The sequence below is a fragment of the Oncorhynchus tshawytscha genome, linkage group LG22, assembly GCF_018296145.1.
Source record: "Oncorhynchus tshawytscha isolate Ot180627B linkage group LG22, Otsh_v2.0, whole genome shotgun sequence".
Taxonomy (NCBI): Eukaryota; Metazoa; Chordata; class Actinopteri; order Salmoniformes; family Salmonidae; genus Oncorhynchus; species Oncorhynchus tshawytscha.
In genome coordinates, this window is record NC_056450.1 from 8,605,656 (window position 1) to 8,628,234 (window position 22,579).

The window sequence follows — 22,579 nt, forward strand, 5'->3', positions numbered from 1 at the left end:
GAGCCCAATAATAAATTATGGTTCAGACAAAAAAAAGATGGAAAAAGATAAGGGTTCAGCTCAGAGACCACAGGACAGGCTGACTGGCTTTCCTGTCTCTTTGTGTCTGGGACCATGGCCGGCCCTAGCTTTTTGGAGGTCCTAAGCGTGGTCCCCCCCTCTTGAAGGCTGAGAGAAAAGAAAATGAATTAAATTAAATTAAATTAATTTCCTGCTATTCTATGCATCTTTCCATGGGGCGTAGAGAAAATGTTGTGGTTTTAAAACAAATGTCATGCAATTCTACTCATTTTGTCATGGGGCGGACAGAAAATGTAGCAGTTTTAAATCAAATTTCCTGCAATTAAAAAAAAATTGCCATTGGGTGGAGAGAATTTTGCAGTTTTTAAAGATACATTTCATGCAATTCTAAAAAAAGATTCCATAGGCCAAAGAGAAAATGTAGCCGTTTAAAAGGCAGTTTCATGTAATTCTGCACTTTTTGACATCTTCATATGATATCTGAGTGAGAGTGACTAAACAAGATCAATGGGGGCCCCTGGGGGTGAGGGCCCCACGTGGGCACCTACCCTGTGTGCCTGGTCAGTACTTCGGCCACGATTACTACAAGTTGTAGATAGCTGGCTATACTAACTTACCATAAAACATGTTTTTACTGACGTGCTAATTGAGTGACTGTCAGTGACTAACATTACAAGAGAAAAACTGATGCACTACCAAATATCGAAACGGCACCTCGTGTATTCTACTATTCTAATTCGCAACAGTAAGTTGACACCCCGACTGAGTTCCTAGGGGCCGGGGGCCCCTTTTGCCTAGGGCCGGCCCTGTCTGGGACTGTGGTTTAAAAGAGGCTTAGCCTCCCGCAAAGCGTTGTCCTGGTGCTAAAGCTGGACAGTTAAATTTATACTGAGTGGCCTTACCGGCCTAACATCCCCATGATGGACACCCCAGCTGAAACAATTAGGAGGAGGTCACTCACTCAACAACCCCCCCCCCTCAGCGAAGGGAAGAAAAAAAATGTGCCTTTCTTTATGGATTCAGATAGTACCTCCCTGTTCCCCCACAGCAGCTCTGGAGGGCACATGGTGCTCACCGACTGCTCTACAGCACTATGATCAGCTGGCCTGTTGGGCTAGACACTGGGCTTTGTAAGTGAGGGTGGTACACAAGCATATATATCATTTCCCTGTCTCATCAGTCTCCTTTTCTCTCTCTCCCTCTCTCTCTCTCTCCACACATCCCGCTCTCTCTATCTCTTTTCCTTCACCCATCCCTCTCTCTTGCTCTCTCTCTCTTTTCCTCCACCCATCCCTCTCTCTTACTCCACCCATCCTGCTCTCTCTCTCTCCCTCCATCCATCCACCCACCCACCCATCTCTCTCTCTCTCTCTCTCTCTCTACCAACCCTCTCTCTCTCTCTCTCTACCAACCCACCCACCCCCTCTCTCTCCCATCTCTCTCTATCCATCCATCTCTCTCCACCCACCCACCCACCCATCTCTCTCTCTCTCTCTCGCTCTCTCTCTACCCACCCCCTCTCTCTACCCATCCCTCTCTCTCTATCCATCCATCCATCTCTCTCCACCCACCCATCCCTCTCTCTCTCGCTCTCTCTCTCTTTTCCTCCACCCATCCCTCTCTCTTACTCCACCCATCCTGCTCTCTCTCTCTCCCTCCACCCACCCACCCACCCACCCATCTCTCTCTCTCTCTCTCTCTCTCTCGCTCTCTCTCTACCCCACCCCCCCCTCTCTCTACCCATCCCTCTCTCTCTATCCATCCATCTCTCTCCACCCACCCACCCATCCCGCTCTCTCTCTCTCCACCCATCCCGCTCTCTCTCTCTCCCTCCACCCATCCTGCTCTCTCTCCTTCCACCCATCCCTCTCGCTCGCTCGCTCTACCCATCCCTCTCGCTCGCTCTCTACCCCCCTCTCTCTCAGATGGACCCAGTTCAGAAGGCGGTGATTAACCATACCTTTGGCGTTCCGCTGGTGAAGACCAAGAGGCCCATCATCTCCTGTAACGTGTGCCAGATACGCTTCAACTCTGAGGTACAGTACACTATAGCACTTGTCACAGCGTACTCACCATACTGTACCAATCTAAGATTTTTTTTACGCTAGCGTGCTAATCCAAACCAAACTGTCCCGAATCTGCACGGTTCCATCAGCTATGATGGATGTGTAACCAGGCCAGTTCAGTACAGCTTGGTTTGGCTCAGTAGTGTGAAATGCCCTTAACACTCCTAACACATCGTACAGCACAATTTCGGACACCATACGCACACTGTTTAGAAGGCTCTCTCTGTTTACTATTGTTTGTCCCTCTGTTTTTTATATCTCTCTGGACAAAGTGGTGACACCATGGACGTGTTGCATACATCTGCTTGTGGTTCTGTAGTTTTTGGTACATCTGCTTGTGGTTCTGTAGTGTTTGGTACATCTGTTTGCGTTGTGGTTTGGCAGTCAACGCCTCATCGGAATATGGCGTACCTAGCCCGAGTGAGAGTTGGGAGACAAAGACACAGAACAGCTGACCTTGGTTCAATGACTATTTGAAATCAATTCTAATATATTATCTGTACTTGATCTGGCTTGCTTGTTGCGATGGAACCAATAGAATAGTCCCAAAATTCCCTATTCCACCTGGCAATCCAGGCAGGCTAAAACAAAAGTATTTTAAGGAATTGAAATAGTGTTTGAACCCTGGTCTGGTTTATACTGCAGTAACAGCCCTGAAGTGTTGCTAGGCAAGCTGAGAGCATGAAATACGATTTGAACCCTGGTCTGGTATAATACTGCAGTAACAGCCCTGAAGTGTTGCTAGGCAAGCTGAGAGCATGAAATAAGATTTGAACCCAGGTGTGGTATAATACTGCAGTAACAGCCCTGAAGTGTTGCTAGGCAAGCTGAGAGCATGAAATACGATTTGAACCCAGGTGTGGTATAATACTGCAGTAACAGCCCTGAAGTGTTGCTAGGCAAGCTGAGAGCATGAAATAAGATTTGAACGCTGGTCTGGTATAATACTGCAGTAACAGCCCTGAAGTGTTGCTAGGCAAGCTGAGAGCATGAAATAAGATTTGAACCCTGGTCTGGTATAATACTGCAGTAACAGCCCTGAAGTGTTGCTAGGCAAGCTGAGAGCATGAAATAAGATTTGAACCCTGGTCTGGTATAATACTGCAGTAACAGCCCTGAAGTGTTGCTAGGTAAGCTGAGAGCATGAAATAAGATTTTCCTCCACGTTTCAAAGGGATTTTCTCTCCCCAACATCAACATGGGGAATGTTGATGAGGTTCTTCTTGAGCGCATGAAAACTCATTTCACATAAGCATACCGCAAAGTTTTAAGTCTACATCTGAAATGGCCTATACAATGCACTACTTTTGACTCGGGGGGGGCATAGGGCTCTGTTCTAAAGTAGTGCACCACGTGCTCGGGGATAGGGCGCCATTTGGGATGCACTTGGAATCTCTCCAGAAATAAGTGCAGCGGCAGTTTTTAGTCCGCCTTCTTTTATCAAATTTGATTTAATGTGGTTAATCCAAACCCCAGCTAACTACATGTTCATCAAACCACATGGCCCAGTTTATCTTGACTCGTTTTTAAATGGGCATACAGCCTGACTTGAGAAGCAGAACACAGGGACTAGGTTTATCTCGATGTGCAATGTTGCAATGCAATGTGCGTGAATGATTTTGCGAATGTGCTGTGTGTGTGTGCGATGTGAGGGAGTGGGTAGGTTTAATGTCCTGTGTCGCCAGCATTCTCTGAATGCTTTAGAAGCTCCCAGTTAACAAAGCTTCCCGTATCTTAGCAAATCGCACCATCAACGTGTACATCAGCAAAAAATACTTTCGTCTGCAGGCCTATAGTGAAACATTTTAAAGTCGGCTGTTATGGGCTAAATATTCTTGCGGCATAGACTTCAGTTCAAAGCCAGGGTGGATCTTTTCCCATATCCCAACCCCACACAGGGACTAGGGAGTGCCCCATAACACTTCCATGATAATAGTGTCAACCCAGTAAACCTTTTCTATTTTTACTGAGCAGGCCTACAATCATGGCCTGCTTGTGGTTTCTGTGGCGGTGGAGCTGTACTCGTCTAGGCCGCATTGAGCAGAGGTAAAGCCCTCCCTAGGCCTCTGTAGGACACTTCAGATCTTGCGCGGCTTTGTTGGTAATCGTGCGGCACCGGCAGTGCCAAGGCTGTGGGTTCAATTCCCACGGAAATCCCACGTAGGCTACACTGTGAAAGTGAACGCAGTCATAGCTTAGGCTGCTACGCCCACAGGAAACAGCTGAATAAGGGTGATGTCTGTGTCTGTTATTCCTTTGGAAACTTGACCCTGGCTATTAAACTGTTAGGCGGTGTTGTTCGTATTTGAAGTTATGGTAAGTGATGGATATTTTTATTCAAGCTAATTTACCCGTCTTCGTGATCTCTATACTTTATTACTCCCATATCTGAAATACATGGCCACATATGAGACCTGATTCCATGGACAAGATGCCATCGTTGCATCGGTATGAAGTGTAGTAAGTGAATTGTCTCAGACCTGGATTCAAATAGGATTTGAAATCTTTCAACTATTTTGAGCTTTTGCTTGAGCCTGCCTAGTGGGTGAGATTCTCACGTCTGGGATTGTTCTTTTTTGTTCCATTACCCCCGGCAAGCTCAGTAAAGCACGGCTAAATACTTGAAATGATTTCAAATAGCATTTGAACCCAGGTCTGATGTCTTCAACATAAATGCCAGCGACCAGGGACTTGCAGGGTATAAGCTCTCTGTTTATAGCCTAGAATGTGACCTCTCAGCCAATCAGGTCTGACACATAAACATGCTGGTAAATATTTACACATACCGTCCAATAAAGAGCTCAGGACACGAGCGTTGTCGGGCCATCTATGACCCCCGACTCCCAGCAGGACCAGTAGCTGCCTCGCTGTGTTTTACGTGTGTACGTACGTGCGTTCACACATGCATCCATGCATGTGTTCCTCCCTGCAGTGCTCTGTGGGTGTGTGCGTGTCACGCTTAGGGACTTCTGTTGCAGTCCCTTCTTACTGTCACGGCCAACACACATTTTTATTCCAAGCAGGTGAATGGCCTTACTGCACACTACGCTACGCAATGGAAAATAGGGTAAGGACTGTGCTTCCACCAAAGCTTTTTCCAACGACATAATACAGTATGGAAGTTAACATTCTAGATGACACTGACAGTTCTCATATCAGTGTTAATCTTTAAGATAAAGCCTCTCTTTTAATCAGCCCAGAGAAACAAGTGGCCTCTGACCCTATCACCATACCATCAGCAGATATAGTACTTCTTCAAACGCTTATCTCATCTTCCTCAGCCCCCCCCCCCATCTGTGCTCAAGTCAGTCAAGCCATTTCATGCTTCATTGCCTCATTCATATTCCTCTCTGACTGTCTGTCATTCTCTCTCGGTCTCTCGTGCTCTAGCTCTTTTCCCATCTTTCTCAATCTCTTTCTCTCTCTCTCTCTTTTTCTCTCGCTCCCTCTGTCTCTTTCTCTCTCTTGCTCTCTCTTGCTCTCTCTTTTATTTACAGTGCGGAAAGCCTGAAATTGGCTGCCACTACTTATCATAAGATGCATTCGTCAAGGGCCAGGGTTATGCCATGGTCTGTGACAGCCCTGTTGCACTCTGATTAAAGGGGCAGAGAGGTGGAGAGATGGGTGAGAGAGGGTAGAGAGGTGGAGAGTAGAGGTCTACCGATTATGATTTTTCAACGCCGATACCGATACCGATTATTGGAGGACCAAAAAAGCTGATACCGATTAATCGGAACAATTTTTTATTTACTTTTTATTTCTAATAATGACAATTACAACAATACTGAATGAACACTTATTTTAACTTAATATAATACATCAATAAATTCAATTTAGCCTCAAATAAATAATGAAACATGTTCAATTTGGTTTAAATACTGCAAAAACACAGTGTTGGAGAAGAAAGTAAAAGTGCAATATGTGCCATGTAAAGAAGCTAACGTTTAAGTTCCTTGCTCAGAACATGAGAACATATGAAAGCTGGTGGTTCCTTTTAACATGAGTCTTCAATATTCCCAGGTAAGAAGTTTTAGGTTGTAGTTATTATAGGAATTATAGGACTATTTACCTATATACCATTTGTATTTCATTAACCTTTGACTATTGGATGTTCTAATAGGCATTTTAGTATTGCCAGTGTAACAGTATAGCTTCCGTCCCTCTCCTCGCTCCTCCCTGGGCTCGAACCAGGAACACAATGACAACATCCACCCTCAAAGCAGTGTTACCCATGCAGGGCAAGGGAAACAACCACGGGCTTAGAGCGAGTGACATTTGAAACTCTATTAGCGCGCGCTAACTAGCTAGCTATTTCACTTCGGTTACACCAGCCTCATCTCGGGAGTTGAACAGTGCAATGCTTGACGCACAACGAAGAGCTGCTGGAAAAACGCACGAAAGTGCTGTTTGAATGAATGTTTACACAGCCTGCTTCTGCCTACCACCGCTCAGTCAGATACTTAGATACTTGTATGCTTGTATGCTCAGTCAGATTATATGCAACGCAGGACACGCTAGATAATATCTAGTAATATCATCAACCATGTGTAGTTAACTAGTGATTATGATTGATTGATTGTTTTTTATAAGATAAATTTAATGCTAGCCAGCAACTTACCCTGGCTTACTGCATTCATGTAACAGGCAGTCTCCAAAACAAGAGAGAGGCAGGTCGTTATTGCGTTGGACTAGTTAACTGTAAGATTGTATCCACCGAGCTGACAAGGTGAAAATCTGTCGTTCTGCCCCTGAATGAGGCAGTTAACCCACCGTTCCTAGGCCGTCATTGAAAATAAGAATGTGTTCTTAACTGACTTGCCTAGTTAAATAAGGATTAAATAAAGGTGTAAAAAAAAAATTGCAAAATCGGTGTCCAAAAATACCGATTTCCGATTGTTATGAAAACTTGAAATAGGCCCTAATTAATCGGCCATTCCGATAAATCGGTCAACCTCTAGTGGAGAGATGGGTGAGAGAGGGCAGAGATGTGGAGAGATTGGTGAGAGAGGGTAGAGAGGTGGAGAGATGGGTGAGAGAGGGTAGAGAGATGGGTGAGAGAGGGTAGAGACGTGGAGAGATGGGTAGAGAAGTGGAGAGATGGGTGAGAGAGGGTAGAGAGGTGGAGAGATGGGTGAGAGAGGGTAGAGATGTGGAGAGATGGGTGAGAGAGGGTAGAGATGTGGAGAGATGGGTGAGAGAGGGTAGAGAGGTGGAAAGATGGGTGAGAGAGGATAGAGAGGTGGAGAGATGGGTGAGAGAGGATAGAGATATGGAGAGATGGGTAGAGATGTGGAGAGATGGGTGAGAGAGGGTAGAGAGGTGGAGAGATGGGTGAGAGAGGATAGAGATATGGAGAGATGGGTAGAGATGTGAGAGAGGGTAGAGATGTAGAGAGGGGGATGATGCGGCATCAACCTCTAGTGTCCCCGATCGGTGCGTATGGTGTGTGTGTGTCGCCAGCGCCCAATATCTCTCGCCCTGCCTGTGTGTGGGGTTGACGGCGATGGGGGGGAATAACCTTGCTGTGACTTGCTTCAGGACAGGAGTGATGTCACAGGCCGGTTTCACGCTGCATTGGTCAACGTCACTTAGTGCTGCAGCATGACCCAGCTGGTCCGGCCCCTCCTCTCTCCTCTCTATGCTCATCTGGAGCTGCTGCATTGCAATGTGTGTCCTTGTGCCACAGCTCCTCTCTCAGTATCCATGCTTTGCAGCACATGTACCCTCAATATGCTGATTACAATCACTTCTCTCTATATCACATGTTGCGTCTCTCTGACCTCTCGATAAGCTATGCGGTCCTTTTCAGTCTACGTTTCTCTCGTGTTGCTCTCCTCTTTCTTTCTGTCTCTCGTTCTTGCTCTTTCTTCCTTTCCTCCTGCATTGTTCTTCTTCTTGTCCTCCGTCTCTCTGGCCAGCCATTATCTTCTCCCATAACCTCTGCCACCCCCCCCCCTCTCTGTGCTGTCTTCTCTCTGTGCATGATTCCATGTGTGTTATTTTATCGTTTTGACATCTTCACTGTTATTCTACAATGTAGAAAATAGTTTAAAAAATTAAGAAAAACCCTTGAATGAGTAGGTGTTTTAAACATTTTGACCAGTAGTGTACCTAATATTTACAATGGCCAAACCCTCCCCTAACCCGGAATATGCTGGGCCAATTGTGCACTGCCCTATGGGACTCCCGATCACGGCCGGTTGTAATACACTCCGGAATCAAACCGGGGTCTGTAGTGACGCCTTAGACCACTGCGCCACTCGGAGCCTGATGCCTTAACCACAGACTATTGCCATCCAAACCACAGGAGCTCCAGCCTAGGTCCTCTTTCCCTCTCCCCCCTTCTCATCTCCCCACCCCGTCCGGGCCAGCCATCCAGCCAAGGCCGTCTCTCTGCTCGCTCACCTCCTCTCTCCACCTCTCCTCCAATGTCAAGCCTGTCTATCCTCAGCCATCCCAGCCTACCATCCCTCCTTCTGTCCAACAATGCCTCAGTCAAGGCCCCCTCTCTCTGCTCCTCTCCCCTCTCACCTCCCGTCCTCCTCCTATCCTCGCACCTCCTCTCCTTCCCTACCGAACCAGTATAACTGAGCCCCTGCCCTGAGCCCCTAGTTAGCCGGTGGTGTGGTGTGCTGTGCCACTTGATTTCTCTGTCCCTGTAATCGCCTGTCCGTTGCAGCTGTCAGCGGCTCTCCAGACCTGTTTTATAAGCCTTAATAATCATCATCATCATCATCATCTTGATACAATAATTATTTGCCCGGCCAATGTATGCACACACACACACACACACACACGCACACACACACATCAACATTCCAGAGGCTTTGGGCATGCCTTTTTCATCCTGCTAGCTGCCAGATGATCTGTTTGAAGTGCTCACAGCGCACAGCGGAGGGGCAACGTGTGTGTGTGTGTGTGTGTGTGTGTGTTTGTGTGTGTGTGTGTGTGTGTGTGTGTGTGCGCGTGTGCGCGCGCGCGCGTGTGTGTGTGTGTGTGTGTAAAGCACAGCACTGCTGCAGCAGCAGGCCATCATGAGGAAGTAGACCATGGGCAACAGCTCCTAGGTGTCTCAAGACCTAGCCAGGCAGAGGTCAATCTGTCCATCCAAACAACCACACTAATACAGACAGACAGAGACCAATTGGCCAATCAACACACTGAGCTGAGACAAACGCATAGCTGTACATATTTCTCCAAATAGTGGCCAGTATCTAAAAGCGTTTGGTGGTGAGAAGTGAGGGGTGGATGGAGAGTCTTGTAAAAGGACAGGGCCGGTCTCTGTCTGCAATGTCCCCTACTCCAGTCCCGTCCTTTTAATGGATGACTCCCTCTGTTGTTTACCCCTGAACCAAGACATTAACAGGAGCACTCCTTTCAGCAGGAGATGAACCAGAACAGTGCTACTGGAATGGATACGTGGATTGAGTTTCTCTCTGTTGGACTGCAGGACATTCCCCAGACTTCCATCCACCTGCACCTTCCAGCTCCCACCACTGCCACAAAGGGTATAGATACCCACTGCCCAGTGGCACGTATATTTAGAGGGATATGCATTTCAATGTAAGCAATCAACTCCGAGTTTGTCTAGGCTTATTGGAGAAGCTGTAGGCAGCCTTGGTATTCTGGTGTTAGGTTTTGCTCTGTCGGAGTGGAAGGATCGACGAATGCCGGCCTCCCCATTGATAATTTACACAGTCAGATGAGGAGGCCCAAGGGTGATGTGTGTGTGGGGTTGGGTGGGTGAGGGGGCTTATGGGGCCATAGGCAGACAAGATGCCCCCCCCCCTTACTGCAGGCATGTCTCTCATCATGTCTGTCTGGGATAATGACATGAGTGGAGGAGGGGGAAGGGGAGGGGGGGGGACCAGGAAGTTTTACTTGATCAGGTAACACTCCTGCCTCCACAGCCTAGATCATTACTCCCTAGAGTATCAGTGATCAGATGACTTGTTACACTCTGCTATGTCCTCTATGCATGCCATTTTGCAGCCTGGCTCCTGTCTCCTATCCCCGATGCAGATTGAATAACATACCAGACACGTGTGTGTGTGTGTGTGTGTGTGTGTGTGTGTGTGTGTGTGTGTGTGTGTGTGTGTGTCTGTGTGTGTCTGTGTGTGTGTGTGTGTGTGTGTGTGTGTGTGTGTGTGTGTGTGTGTGTGTGTGTGTGTGTGTGTGTGTGTGTGTGTGCGTTTATCACTCTTGGATTCGCGGATATGTATCAATGTACCCAGGCGCACAATGGCAGGTATACTATATCAAACTGCGTCATTGTGAGCACCGCATTCATTGGCTGGTGTGTATGGTGTTTTGGGTCTCTGTTTTCCAGTCAATTTGTATCCATCCTGTGTTTTATTCACCCGTTGTTTTCGTTAGCCTAAATCCTTCTCTCCATCTCTACACAGAGCCAGGCAGAAGCCCACTACAAAGGCAACCGCCACGCCCGGAGAGTCAAAGGCATCGAGACCTCCAAGAGTCGCCCCCAGGAGGGTGACAAGCCAGCCCCACCTGTCCCCCCCTCCCCGTCCGACCCCAGTGGACCCCATACAGGCACCTCAGACATCAGCGACCCCTGCAACGCAGGTAAGACCATGGTGGAGAGAGACTTTGAATATCCCCTAGCACTTACATACAGGGAGTACTGTAACAGTATACTGCCAATACCAGCTCTCAGTACAGGGTGTTGGGTGTATACCAACTATACCCTGCACAGTTCCATCATCACCGCACACCAATACAGTGGAAACATTTATGGGTGACCGACATTATAACAGGGTTGATGGCAAGACATCGAAGACATCGAAAACAAATTGTATTTGTCACATGCGCCGAATACAACCGGTGTAGACTTTGCCGTTTATGCTTACTTTTAAATAAATAAAAGAAGGGAATAGTAACACAATAAAATAACAGTAACGAGGCTATATACAAAGAGTACTGGCACTGAGTCAACGTGCAGGGGTACGAGGTAGTTGAGGTAATTGAGGTAATATGTACATGTAGGTAGGGGTAAAAATGAGGATAGATAATAAACAGAGTAGCAGCAGCATATGTGAAGAGCGTGAAAGAGTGTCTGTGTGTGAGTGCGTGTGTGTGTGCGTGTGTATTGGAGTGTCAGTGTAGTATGTCTGAGTGTGCGGGTAGAGTTCAGTGAGTGTGCATAGAGCCGGTGCAAGAGAGTCAGTGCAACAACAAAAAAAGCGGAGTCATTGCAAATAGTCAGGGTAGCCATTTGATTACCTGTTCAGTAGTCTTTTGACTTGGGGGTAGAAGCTTTTCAGAATCATTTTGGTCCCAGACTTGGCGCTCTGGTACCGCCTGCTATATGGCAACATGCAGATCAGTCTATGACTTGGGTTGTTGGAGTCTTCAACAATTTTTAGGGACTTTCTCTGCACCGCCTGGTATAGAAATCCTGGATGGCAGGGAACTTGGCCCCAGTGATGTACTGGGCTGTACGCACTACCCTCGCTAGCGCCTTGCGGTCGGATGCTAAGCAGTTGCCAAGTGGTGATGCAACCAGTCATATTCTCTCAATGGTGCAGCTGTCAAACTTTTGAGGATCTGATGGCCCATGCCAAATCTTTTTAGCCTCTTGAGGGGGAAATGGCGTTGTCATGCCCTCTTCACGACTGTATTGGTGTGTTTGGGCCATGTTTCCTGTAGTCCAAGATCAGCTCCTTTGTCTTGCTGACATTGAGTGAGAGATTGTTGTCCTGGCAACACACTGCCAGGTCTCTGGCCTCCTCCCTATAGGCTGTCATCCTCGTCAGTGATCAGGCTTACCACCTTTGTGTCGTCTGCAAACTTAATGATGGTGTTGGAGTCATGCACGACCACACTGTCGTGGGTAAGCAGGGAGTACAGGATGGGACTAAGCACGCACCCCTGAGGGCCTCCCGTGTTGATGGTTAGTACGGCAGATTTGTTGTTGCTTACCATCACCACCTGGGTGCGGCCCGTCAGGAAGTCCAGGATCCAGTTGCAGAAAGAGATGTTTAGTCCCAGGGTCCAAAGCTTAGTGGTAAGCTTGGGGAGGGGCACTATGATGTTGAATGCTGAGCTGTAGTCAATGAACAGTATTCTCAGAGAGGTGTTCCTTTTGTCCAGGTGGGAAAGGGAAGTGTGCAATAGAGAATATGTGGATCTGTCGGGGCGGTATGCGAATTGGAGTGGGTCTAGTGTGTCTGGGATGGTGGCGTTGATATGACCAGCCTTTCAAAGCATTTCATGGCTACAGATGTGAGTGCTACGGGGCTATAGTAATTTAGACAGGTTAGCTTGGTGTTCTTGGGCACAGGGACTATGTGGGTCTGCTTGAAACATGTAGGTATTACAGACTGTGTCAGGGAGAGGTTGAAAATGTCAGTGAAGACACTTGCCAGCTGGTCACTGCATGCACTGAGTATTTGTCCTAGTGATTCATCTGGCCTTCCTGCCTTATGAATGTTAACCTGTTTAAAGGTCTTACTCACATTGGCCATGGAAAGTGTGATCACACAATCATCTGGAACACTGCTCTTATGCATGGTTCTGAGTTGCTTGCCTTGATGGGAGCATAGGAGGAATTTAGCTCATCTGGTTAGCTGGCAGCTCGTGTCTGGGTTTCCCTTTGTAATCCGTAGTAGTTTGCAAGCCTTGCTACATCTGACAAGCATCAGAGCCGGTAGAATTTAATCTTAGTCCTGTATTGATGCTTTGCCTGTTTGATGGTTTGTCGGAGGGCATAGCGTGATTTCTTATAAGCATCTGGATTAGTGTCCCGCTACTTGTCAGCTCTAGTTAAGTGGATGGTGCCTGTAATCCATGGCACCTGGTTGGGATTTGTTCGAAAGGTTACTGTGTGGGCCACGTCGTCGATGCACTTATTAATTGTGACCGACCGGCTCAAATCGGTCTTATGTAGAAAAATTTGAAATAGTGTTTTTTTACATTTTTGGATAAGTACACTATATCATACACTACAGTTGGGGAACAATGGGAAAATAATTTTGCTTTGAAAGTTGAGAAAATGGCCTTTGAATGTTTAACAGTTAACCCACTAGGCTGTCATTGTAAATAATATATTTTTTCTAAAGAATGAGCCCCTTTTTTCCCAATTTTCGCCTAAAATGACATACCCAATTCTAACTGGCCCTGAAGCAAGGATATGCATATTCTTAGTACCATTTGAAAGGAAACACTTTAAAGTTCATGGAAATGTGAAAGCAATGTAATAGAATAACACAATAGATCTGGTACAAGATAATACTACTACTAAGAAAAAAACTACCGCTTTTTTGTATTTTTTTTGTACCATCATCTTTGAAATGCAATAGAAAAGCCATAATGTATTATTCCAGCCCATGAGCAATTTAGATTTTGGTCACTAGATGGCATCAGTGTATGTGCAAAGTTTTAGACTGATCCAAAGAACCATTGTATTTCTGTTCAAAATGTTGAATCAAGACTGCCCAAATTTACCGAATTTGTTTATTAATAACATTTCATGTTGTAAAATTGTGCACTCAAACAATAGCATGGTATTATTTCACTGTAATAGCTACTGTAAATTGGACAGTGCAATTAGATTAACAAGAATTTAAGCTTTCTGCCAATATCAGATATGTCTATGTCCTTGGAAATATTCTTGTTACTTACAACCTCATGCTAGTCGCATTTAGCCTACGTTAACTCAAGGTTAAATAAATAAATAAAAAATAACAGCCGTCAAGCACCAAAGCTAACTTACCAGCTACATCCAGACACAAATGAGAGAAAAGCTCACTGAACATTACTCGCCCTAGTAGAGCTGGTTATGTTATCCAGAGCGTTGGTGACTGTAACTGTGCTGCCAGTTTGTCAAATCAAATCAAATTTTATTTGTCACATACACATGGTTAGTAAATGTTAATGCGAGTGTAGCGAAATGCTTGTGCTTCTAGTTCCGACAATGCAGTAATAACCAACAAGTAATCTAACTAACAATTCCAAAACTACTGTCTTATACACACAAGTGTAGGGGGATAAAGAATATGTACATAAACATATATGAATGAGTGATGGTACAGAGCGGCATAGGCAAGATACAGTAGATGGTATCGAGTAGTGGCATAGTTAAAGTGGCTAGTGTTACATCTATTACATAAAGATGCAGTAGATGATATAGAGTACAGTATATACAGTGCCTTGCGAAAGTATTCGGCCCCCTTGAACTTTGCGACCTTTTGCCACATTTCAGGCTTCAAACATAAAGATATAAAACTGTATTTTTTTGTGAAGAATCAACAACAAGTGGGACACAATCATGAAGTGGAACGACATTTATTGGATATTTCAAACTTTTTTAACAAATCAAAAACTGAAAAATTGGGCGTGCAAAATTATTCAGCCCCTTTACTTTCAGTGCAGCAAACTCTCTCCAGAAGTTCAGTGAGTATCTCTGAATGATCCAATGTTGACCTAAATGAGTAATGATGATAAATACAATCCACCTGTGTGTAATCAAGTCTCCGGATAAATGCACCTGCACTGTGATAGTCTCAGAGGTCCGTTAAAAGCGCAGAGAGCATCATGAAGAACAAGGAACACACCAGGCAGGTCCGAGATACTGTTGTGAAGAAGTTTAAAGCCGTATTTGGATACAAAAAGATTTCCCAAGCTTTAAACATCCCAAGGAGCACTGTGCAAGCGATAATATTGAAATGGAAGGAGTATCAGACCACTGCAAATCTACCAAGACCTGGCCGTCCCTCTAAACTTTCAGCTCATAGAAGGAGAAGACTGATCAGAGATGCAGCCAAGATCACTCTGGATGAACTGCAGAGATCTACAGCTGAGGTGGGAGACTCTGTCCATAGGACAACAATCAGTCGTATATTGCACAAATCTGGCCTTTATGGAAGAGTGGCAAGAAGAAAGCCATTTCTTAAAGATATCCATAAAAAGTGTTGTTTAAAGTTTGCCACAAGCCACCTGGGAGACACACCAAACATGTGGAAGAAGGTGCTCTGGTCAGATGAAACCAAAATTGAACTTTTTGGCAACAATGCAAAACGTTATGTTTGGCGTAAAAGCAACACAGCTCATCACCCTGAACACACCATCCCCACTGTCAAACATGGTGGTGGCAGCATCATGGTTTGGGCCTGCTTTTCTTCAGCAGGGACAGGGAAGATGGTTAAAATTGATGGGAAGATGGATGGAGCCAAATACAGGACCATTCTGGAAGAAAACCTGATGGAGTCTGCAAAAGACCTGAGACTGGGATGGAGATTTGTCTTCCAACAAGACAATGATCCAAAACATAAAGCAAAATCTACAAGTGAATGGTTCAAAAATAAACATATCCAGGTGTTAGAATGGCCAAGTCAAAGTCCAGACCTGAATCCAATCGAGAATCTGTGGAAAGAACTGAAAACCTCTGTTCACAAATGCTCTCCATCCAACCTCACTGAGCTCGAGCTGTTTTGCAAGGAGGAATGGGAAAAGATTTCAGTCTCTCGATGTGCAAAACTGATAGAGACATACCCCAAGCGACTTACAGCTGTAATCGCAGCAAAAGGTGGCGCTACAAAGTATTAACTTAAGGGGGCTGAATAATTTTGCACGCCCAATTTTTCAGTTTTTGATTTGTTAAAAAAGTTTGAAATATCCAATAAATGTCATTCCACTTCATGATAGTGTCCCACTTGTTGTTGATTCTTCACAAAAAAATACAGTTTTATATCTTTATGTTTGAAGCCTGAAATATGGCAAAAGGTCGCAAAGTTCAAGGGGGCCGAATACTTTTGCAAGGCACTGTACGTATACATATGAGATGAATAATGTAGGGTATGTAAACATTATATTAGGTAGCATTGTTTAAAGTGGCTAGTGATATATTTGACATCATTTCCCATCAATTCCCATTATTAAAGTGGCTGGAGTTGAGTCAGTGTGTTGGCAGCAGCCACTCAATGTTAGTGGTGGCTGTTTAACAGTCTGATGGCCTTGAGATAGAAGCTGTTTTTCAGTCTCTCGGTCCCAGCTTTGATGCACCTGTACTGACCTCGCCTTCTGGATGATAGCGGGGTGAACAGGCAGTGGCTCGGGTGGTTGTTGTCCTTGATGATCTTTATGGCCTTCCTGTAACATTGGGTGGTGTAGGTGTCCTGGAGGGCAGGTAGTTTGCCCCCGGTGATGCGTTGTGCAGACCTCACTACCCTCTGGAGAGCCTTACGGTTGTGGGCGGAGCAGTTGCCGTACAAGGCGGTGATACAGCCCGCCAGGATGCTCTCGATTGTGCCGGAGCATGTCCGTTCGTTAATTCAGAGCGTTTCGCTCTCGGAGCATTCAGAGCCCAACCTGGACGCTCTGGCCGATGAGTAGGGTTGAGCCAAACGTTCTGACCTCACAACGGCAGTCATGCACCCAAGCTAACTGGCTAACATTGGCTAGCTTGCTAGCTACTTCGACACATAATGACAGAACACCCCACCTTGACCATTTTACTCGCCCTAGCAGAGCTGGTTAGGCTGTTTTCATGTTATCCAGAGTGTTGGTGACTGTAACTGTGCTGCTGGAAACAATTTATTTACACCTTTTTGCTGACGTTTACTGACACCGGCCATATTCAACGGGTGTTGAATTATTCTGCGCTCTGGCACACTAAGATGAGTCTTTTGTTAAGACATGTAGCTAGCTAGCTAGGTAAACAATGAATCATAATCCCAACTCTGCATGAATCTGCAGGTAGCTAACCAACCAGGTTCAATGTTAGCTAGCTAACATTAGGCTATAACTAGTGGCTCTGAGATACAAATTATAAGATCATACACTTAATGTTAACTAGTGAGCCAGCCAGCTAACATTAGCTAGTGAACAGTACACTAACTTCAAATGAAACAACTTTCTGTCAAAATTACAAACGTGTAATATCTGGAAATGTAGCTAGCTAGACTATCTTACATACATCATGGATGGACGAGTCTCCTGTCGGATGCCATGGTTGCCCTTAGTTTAAAGATGTAATCCGGAGACAGGTGTTTTCTCCTGAGCTATCATACTCGATTTCCACTGATTTCAAAACTCGGTTCACCAGAAATTGGAGAGCATACATGCAACGTTAGCTAGCAAGCCAGCCAGCCAGCTAACGTTAGCTAGCTAACAGTACACTTTAACTTGACATTAGGTTTATGCAGTTTTACTACTCAATACATTTGATAGAAAACCGCGATAGCCAGGTTTACCTAGACATACTGACTAGCTCAAATAGACAGACGTGCTTTATGGCAGACTAATCCAAGCTTATCTCTCAGCATGCCCAGCCCACTCATTATCTCAGCCAATCATAGCTAGCGGAAAGGTTGCAATCTTTTTCTGTGGATATACCAACTAGGCTCATAATTTAACAATTGTATTTGTATTTGCAGCATACAAGTTTGTTATTAAGGCACATGGAATTTCCCATGTTCGAGAAGGCATTTCTGAAAACATATTTTGATTTAAAAATAAATAAATTTGTAAGCAGGAATCAGGAGGATAGAGAGGGTTAGATTTGCCAAATGGAGGGCAAGGGAGATTAAAGGTGAATTTTTTTTTCTTTTCGCATCTAGTTGCACAGGTGACTTGTTAGTAGAAATGAGGTAAGGCTGCATTAAAATCACCTGCCACTAGGAGCATTTTGTTGTTTGCTTATGGCCTTATACAGCTGGTTGAGTGCGGTAAATAGACAGCTACGCAAAATAAAGCAAAAATATAGATGAAAACTCTCTTGGTAAATAGTGTGGTCTACAGCTTTTCATTAGGTATTCTAACTCGGGTGAGCAGAACCTCAAGACTTCCTTAATATTAGAGATTTGGGCCTGGTCTGGGATGAGCCGTATGTTCTTCGGCGCCGACTGTTGAAGTAGAAATTCGCATCCAAATCAAGGTTAGTGATCGCCATTCTGATGTCCAGAAGCTCGTTTCGGTCATAGGAAACGATGGTGTGAACAATATCGCATTGCTTGCTTTTTGAGGTTTTAGGCTGGGTTCTGTATAAGCACTTTGTGATATCTGCTGATGTAAAAAGAGCTTTTGATTTGATTAAAACATGAAGTACAAAAAAAGTTAAGATCAGCTAAAAAAAACACACAATTACAGCACAATTGGTCCGGAGCCCGTAAAAATGGCTACTATTCCCTCCAGTGCCATTCTACCACATCCATTCTACTACATCCATTCTACTACATCCATTCTACTACATCCATTCTACCACATCCATTCTACTACATCCATTCTACTACATCCATTCTACCACATCCATTCTACCACATCCATTCTACTACATCCATTCTACCACATCCATTCTACTACATCCATTCATACATCCATTCTACCACATCCATTCTCATCCATTCTACTACATCCATTCTACTACATCCATTCTACTACATCCATTCTACCACATCCATTCTACCACATCCATTCTATTCCACATCCATTCTACCACATCCATTTCTCCATTCTACTACATCCATTCTACCACATCCATTCTACCACATCCATTCTACCACATCCATTCTACTACATCCATTCTACTACATCCATTCTACCACATCCATTCTACCACATCCATTCTCATCCATTCTACATCCATTCTACCACATCCATTCTACTACATCCATTCTACCACATCCATTCTACCACATCCATTCTACCACATCCATTCTACCACATCCATTCTACTACCACATCCATTCTACTACATCCATTCTACTACATCCATTCTACCACATCCATTCTACTACATCCATTCTACCACATCCATTCTACCACATCCATTCTACCACATCCATTCTACCACATCCATTCTACCACATCCATTCTACTACATCCATTCTACCACATCCATTCTACTACATCCATTCTACTACATCCATTCTACTACATCCATTCTACCACATCCATTCTACCACATCCATTCTACTACATCCATTCTACCACATCCATTCTACCACATCCATTCTACTACATCCATGTTTTAATACAGTTAGTCTTATCAATCCATAGGGAAATTAAGTGACCACTGTGGGCTGAGGGAGATATGAATAGCTCTCCACTGACATGGAGGAATAACAATCACATAGGCCTTGAAGTATGTTGTTCTGGTCCTTCATGGCTCCTCTCTCTGTGTGGTCGGGTCTAACTCTGACCTTAATTGATAGCTAGAGTCTGCTCCTCCCACATTCCCTGCAGCACAGCATCAGCAAAGCACCACAGACTCTGTTTAGGCCCAGATCTCCTCTGTCACTGCTGTCCAGCTGACCCTGAGATGACAATAACAAAATGACCAACACACAGAGAGAAGCTGGACCAAAAACAGCGAGAGAAGCAGAAACTCACTAAGGACTTAGAAAGCTATTTTTTGTCTCTAACTCCATGCAGAGACTAACTCCTTTTTTCAAATACCTTAGAAATACATAGTTACTTAGTCACTGCTGTCTCCCTAACCCTGAGATGACAAACACACAGATAAATACTGGGCCAAAATCTCAGCTGCAAGTAGAACCCAAGGACTTAGAGAGGGGAGCTCTGGTTATAAATTCTTGCAGAACCAAGCTCCAAGTTAAAATACTTTACAAATGCATCCTTCCTTCCTCCCTTCATTGAAGTAGGCTAACAACTGATCTTGTGATCGGACATGACAGAACTGGTGAATGGTGTATGGTGTATGGTGGAAACCCTTGATCCCAAACGTGTCAGTGAATACTTCAGCGAAGGGAAAAAGGAAGGACTAATTTCTATCAGAATTTGAATATGGCCTTTTGAGCAGAGACACACGAGTAGCACATTGTGGAAAACCTCTCCTGCCAACCAGCAGGTCGATCTGAGGACAGCAGCAGCGTGTATTGTTGGATCTGAAATAACGATCTTGGAGTTCTGTAAAGGAATGCATTGCACTACTAATGCTGTGTTGCCTTCAAAAACAATGAAAGGCTTCTACGATGCTTGTCCTGTTAAGTAGCCTGGTCCCATATCTGTTTGTGCTGACTTGGCAACTCCTATGTTAATTCTTTGGTCATTGTCAATTTCACGTGGGGTGTTGGCAAGACGGCACACAGATATTTGGGACCGGGCTACCTATTTAAAGCTGGACCTCAGAGAAACAAACCGGTGAATTTGCAGTTCTCACAATGGCACCATAACGTGGCAGCTTTTCTTGGCCTCTTTAATTCGGACCCCCTTCGGTGTGTTTATAGTTATGGGTCGTGTTTTATTGGGTATTAGAGTGTGATTTGTCACACAGTCAAAATAAACTGTGGGGTTTGGGATGAGGTAGAGGGTGCTAAGGGAGGGAGGGAGAGAGCGCGCGAGAGACGGCTTAACTGTCAGACGACAGCTATTGGTATGGAAAGATCACAGCTGACATCAGTTTAATCAGTCTAATCTAATGTAATTCAGTGTTGTTGTCAGATTATTGGAGTGACAGGTTGGTTGTTAGGGATAGAGGGCAAGGTGGAAGGTGTTGCTCTTTTTCTCTTGCGCTCTTTCTCTCTCTCTCTGTCGCTGGGAGTCTCTCACTCTCTTTCTGCCTGTCTTTCTCACTCTCGCTCTCTCTTTCTGCCTCAGTCTCTGCCATACTCTCTGGTCCCGGTAGAGCATGTTGCCTGCAATGCCAGGGTTGTGGGTTTGATTCCCAGGCGGGGACAAGCACAGAGGGGGAAAGAAGTATGAAGTGTATGCAGTCACTACTGTAAGTCACACTGGATAAGAGTGTCTGCTAAATGACTCAAATGTAAATGCTCCTCTCTCTCTCTCTCCACCCGGAACTTTCCATTCCCTCACTCTGTCCATCTCCGTCCCTCCCTGAATCAAACACGTCATAATAAAATAACTGGGGCATATTTTGAATCTGGGGTTAGCATTTGAAAAAGGTTGCACTGACCATTATTTCCCCAGGGAAACACAGGGCAGGTGTCATCAAAAAAAGCTGAAACAATAACATAGAAACGGATAAAGGACAGGGACCAACAGACATCATACGGTGTCACAACTCCTAACTGAAGGGCTCTGCCTTTCTTCTCTCTAAGTTTGTTTCATATCGTTCTTGTGGCTTTGTTTCCACTTACCCCCAAGAACTAAAGCCATTTCCACGCTACTGAGTCAAACGGAGCCGAGCCAAACTGAGCTGTACTGGACTGGCCTGCGTACACATTCCACCATACTTGAAAGGACAATGTGAAAATGAAATATCTCAGCCAACCTCGTGCAGTTTGGGTCGCTGCAATAGTGAAACATGCTTATGAGGGCAGACGGGCCGTCTCTCTGCCTCAAAGCGTGATCTGTATCCTGCAGTCCTTCAGTCGCACGGCCCTCTGCCCAGTCATATCAGAACTCCTAATTGAGGGTGAGGGGCTTAACATTCTGATGTGGCTGCCTTTCTTCACCCCAAGGGTGTTTTCATATCTCTCTTCTGACTTTAACCCACCGCTAGAAGCATGAGACATCATATGGTGTCGTGACAGAAGGACTGGACAGGGGTCCAGTTCTCTGAAGGGGTCTAATGGGTGACCACATAGCTCTAAAGGGGACTAAAACCAAACCAAGCTGTGCTGATCTGGCCTGGTTATTCACCCACCATAGTTTCTAGAATTGTGGGTTGGCACAATACTGCAACAAGGTCTTAAGAGGCCAGTCTGACCGTCTATATAGCCTACAGCCTTGCAGTCACAGAGGTTTCAGTGTCCAACTCCACTCCAGCCTCAATTAATGAGGCTCTGAGATAATTCCAGAGGGAAGCAGTCAAAGCAAGCCTACCATGATCTAAATGTGAAAGCAGATACATGTGAAAGAATGCATTTTTCCATCCAAGACTCTTTCTTGTGACCCTGGAAGCCCTGCCATCTCCCTGAATGTCAGTGAGTGCGTGTGTCTCTCTCTCTCCCTAGCTGCGATTGTGTGTGTATCTCAGTGCACTCGGTGTTTGATGCAGTCTCACAATACCAGTTTCACAACATCAGTTCCATGGAGGGGGACATCCAGGGCCTGTGAGGGCCAGCAGCTGTGGTCCCAGCTGGGGTATGTTGCAGTTGGAGGAGCCTTGTCTGGAGGATGAAGAATGGGTGGGTGGGTCTGGCTGGGCGGTCACTGTACTTCACATAGTGGGGTCCATAGGATAACATACACACATGCTACGCAAAGACACACACACACACATAGGCACGTACAAATACACACACGTGCACTCGTGTGAAAACACACACGCAGACACTGTGGGCTGTGGTCAGGGAGGGTGAGAGGAGAGGAAAATAATTCCCATGCTTGAGCAGAGCTTGGCTACTACCATGCAGTTCCGTGTGATGGTCGATGCAGATTGTTTTACTGTGTAAAGTCTGTTTGTTTGGTCTGATTTTCAGACGTCACAGTTCTTATTTTGATTTGTGCTGTCCAATTTTGAGTTTAGAATGGTGTTCAAATCCCCTGCACAGATAAGAGTGCCAGTGGTTTCTGTGGCAATTAAATCAAACGCCTTCCCGTAGAAGACCATG

The 22,579-nt window shown here is 45.3% G+C and overlaps 1 protein-coding gene across 3 annotated transcripts in view; it reads left to right on the plus strand.

Moving 5' to 3' along the window:
- znf385a (zinc finger protein 385A) overlaps window positions 1–22,579 on the plus strand; it is a 116,844-nt gene that overhangs the window by 71,113 nt on the left and 23,152 nt on the right. For all 3 annotated transcript variants that reach the window (XM_042303654.1, XM_042303655.1, XM_042303656.1), the window contains 2 exons: window positions 1,947–2,057; window positions 10,493–10,670. In XM_042303654.1, the coding sequence (XP_042159588.1) occupies window positions 1,947–2,057; window positions 10,493–10,670 (289 nt within the window). The remainder of the gene's footprint in view (window positions 1–1,946; window positions 2,058–10,492; window positions 10,671–22,579) is intronic.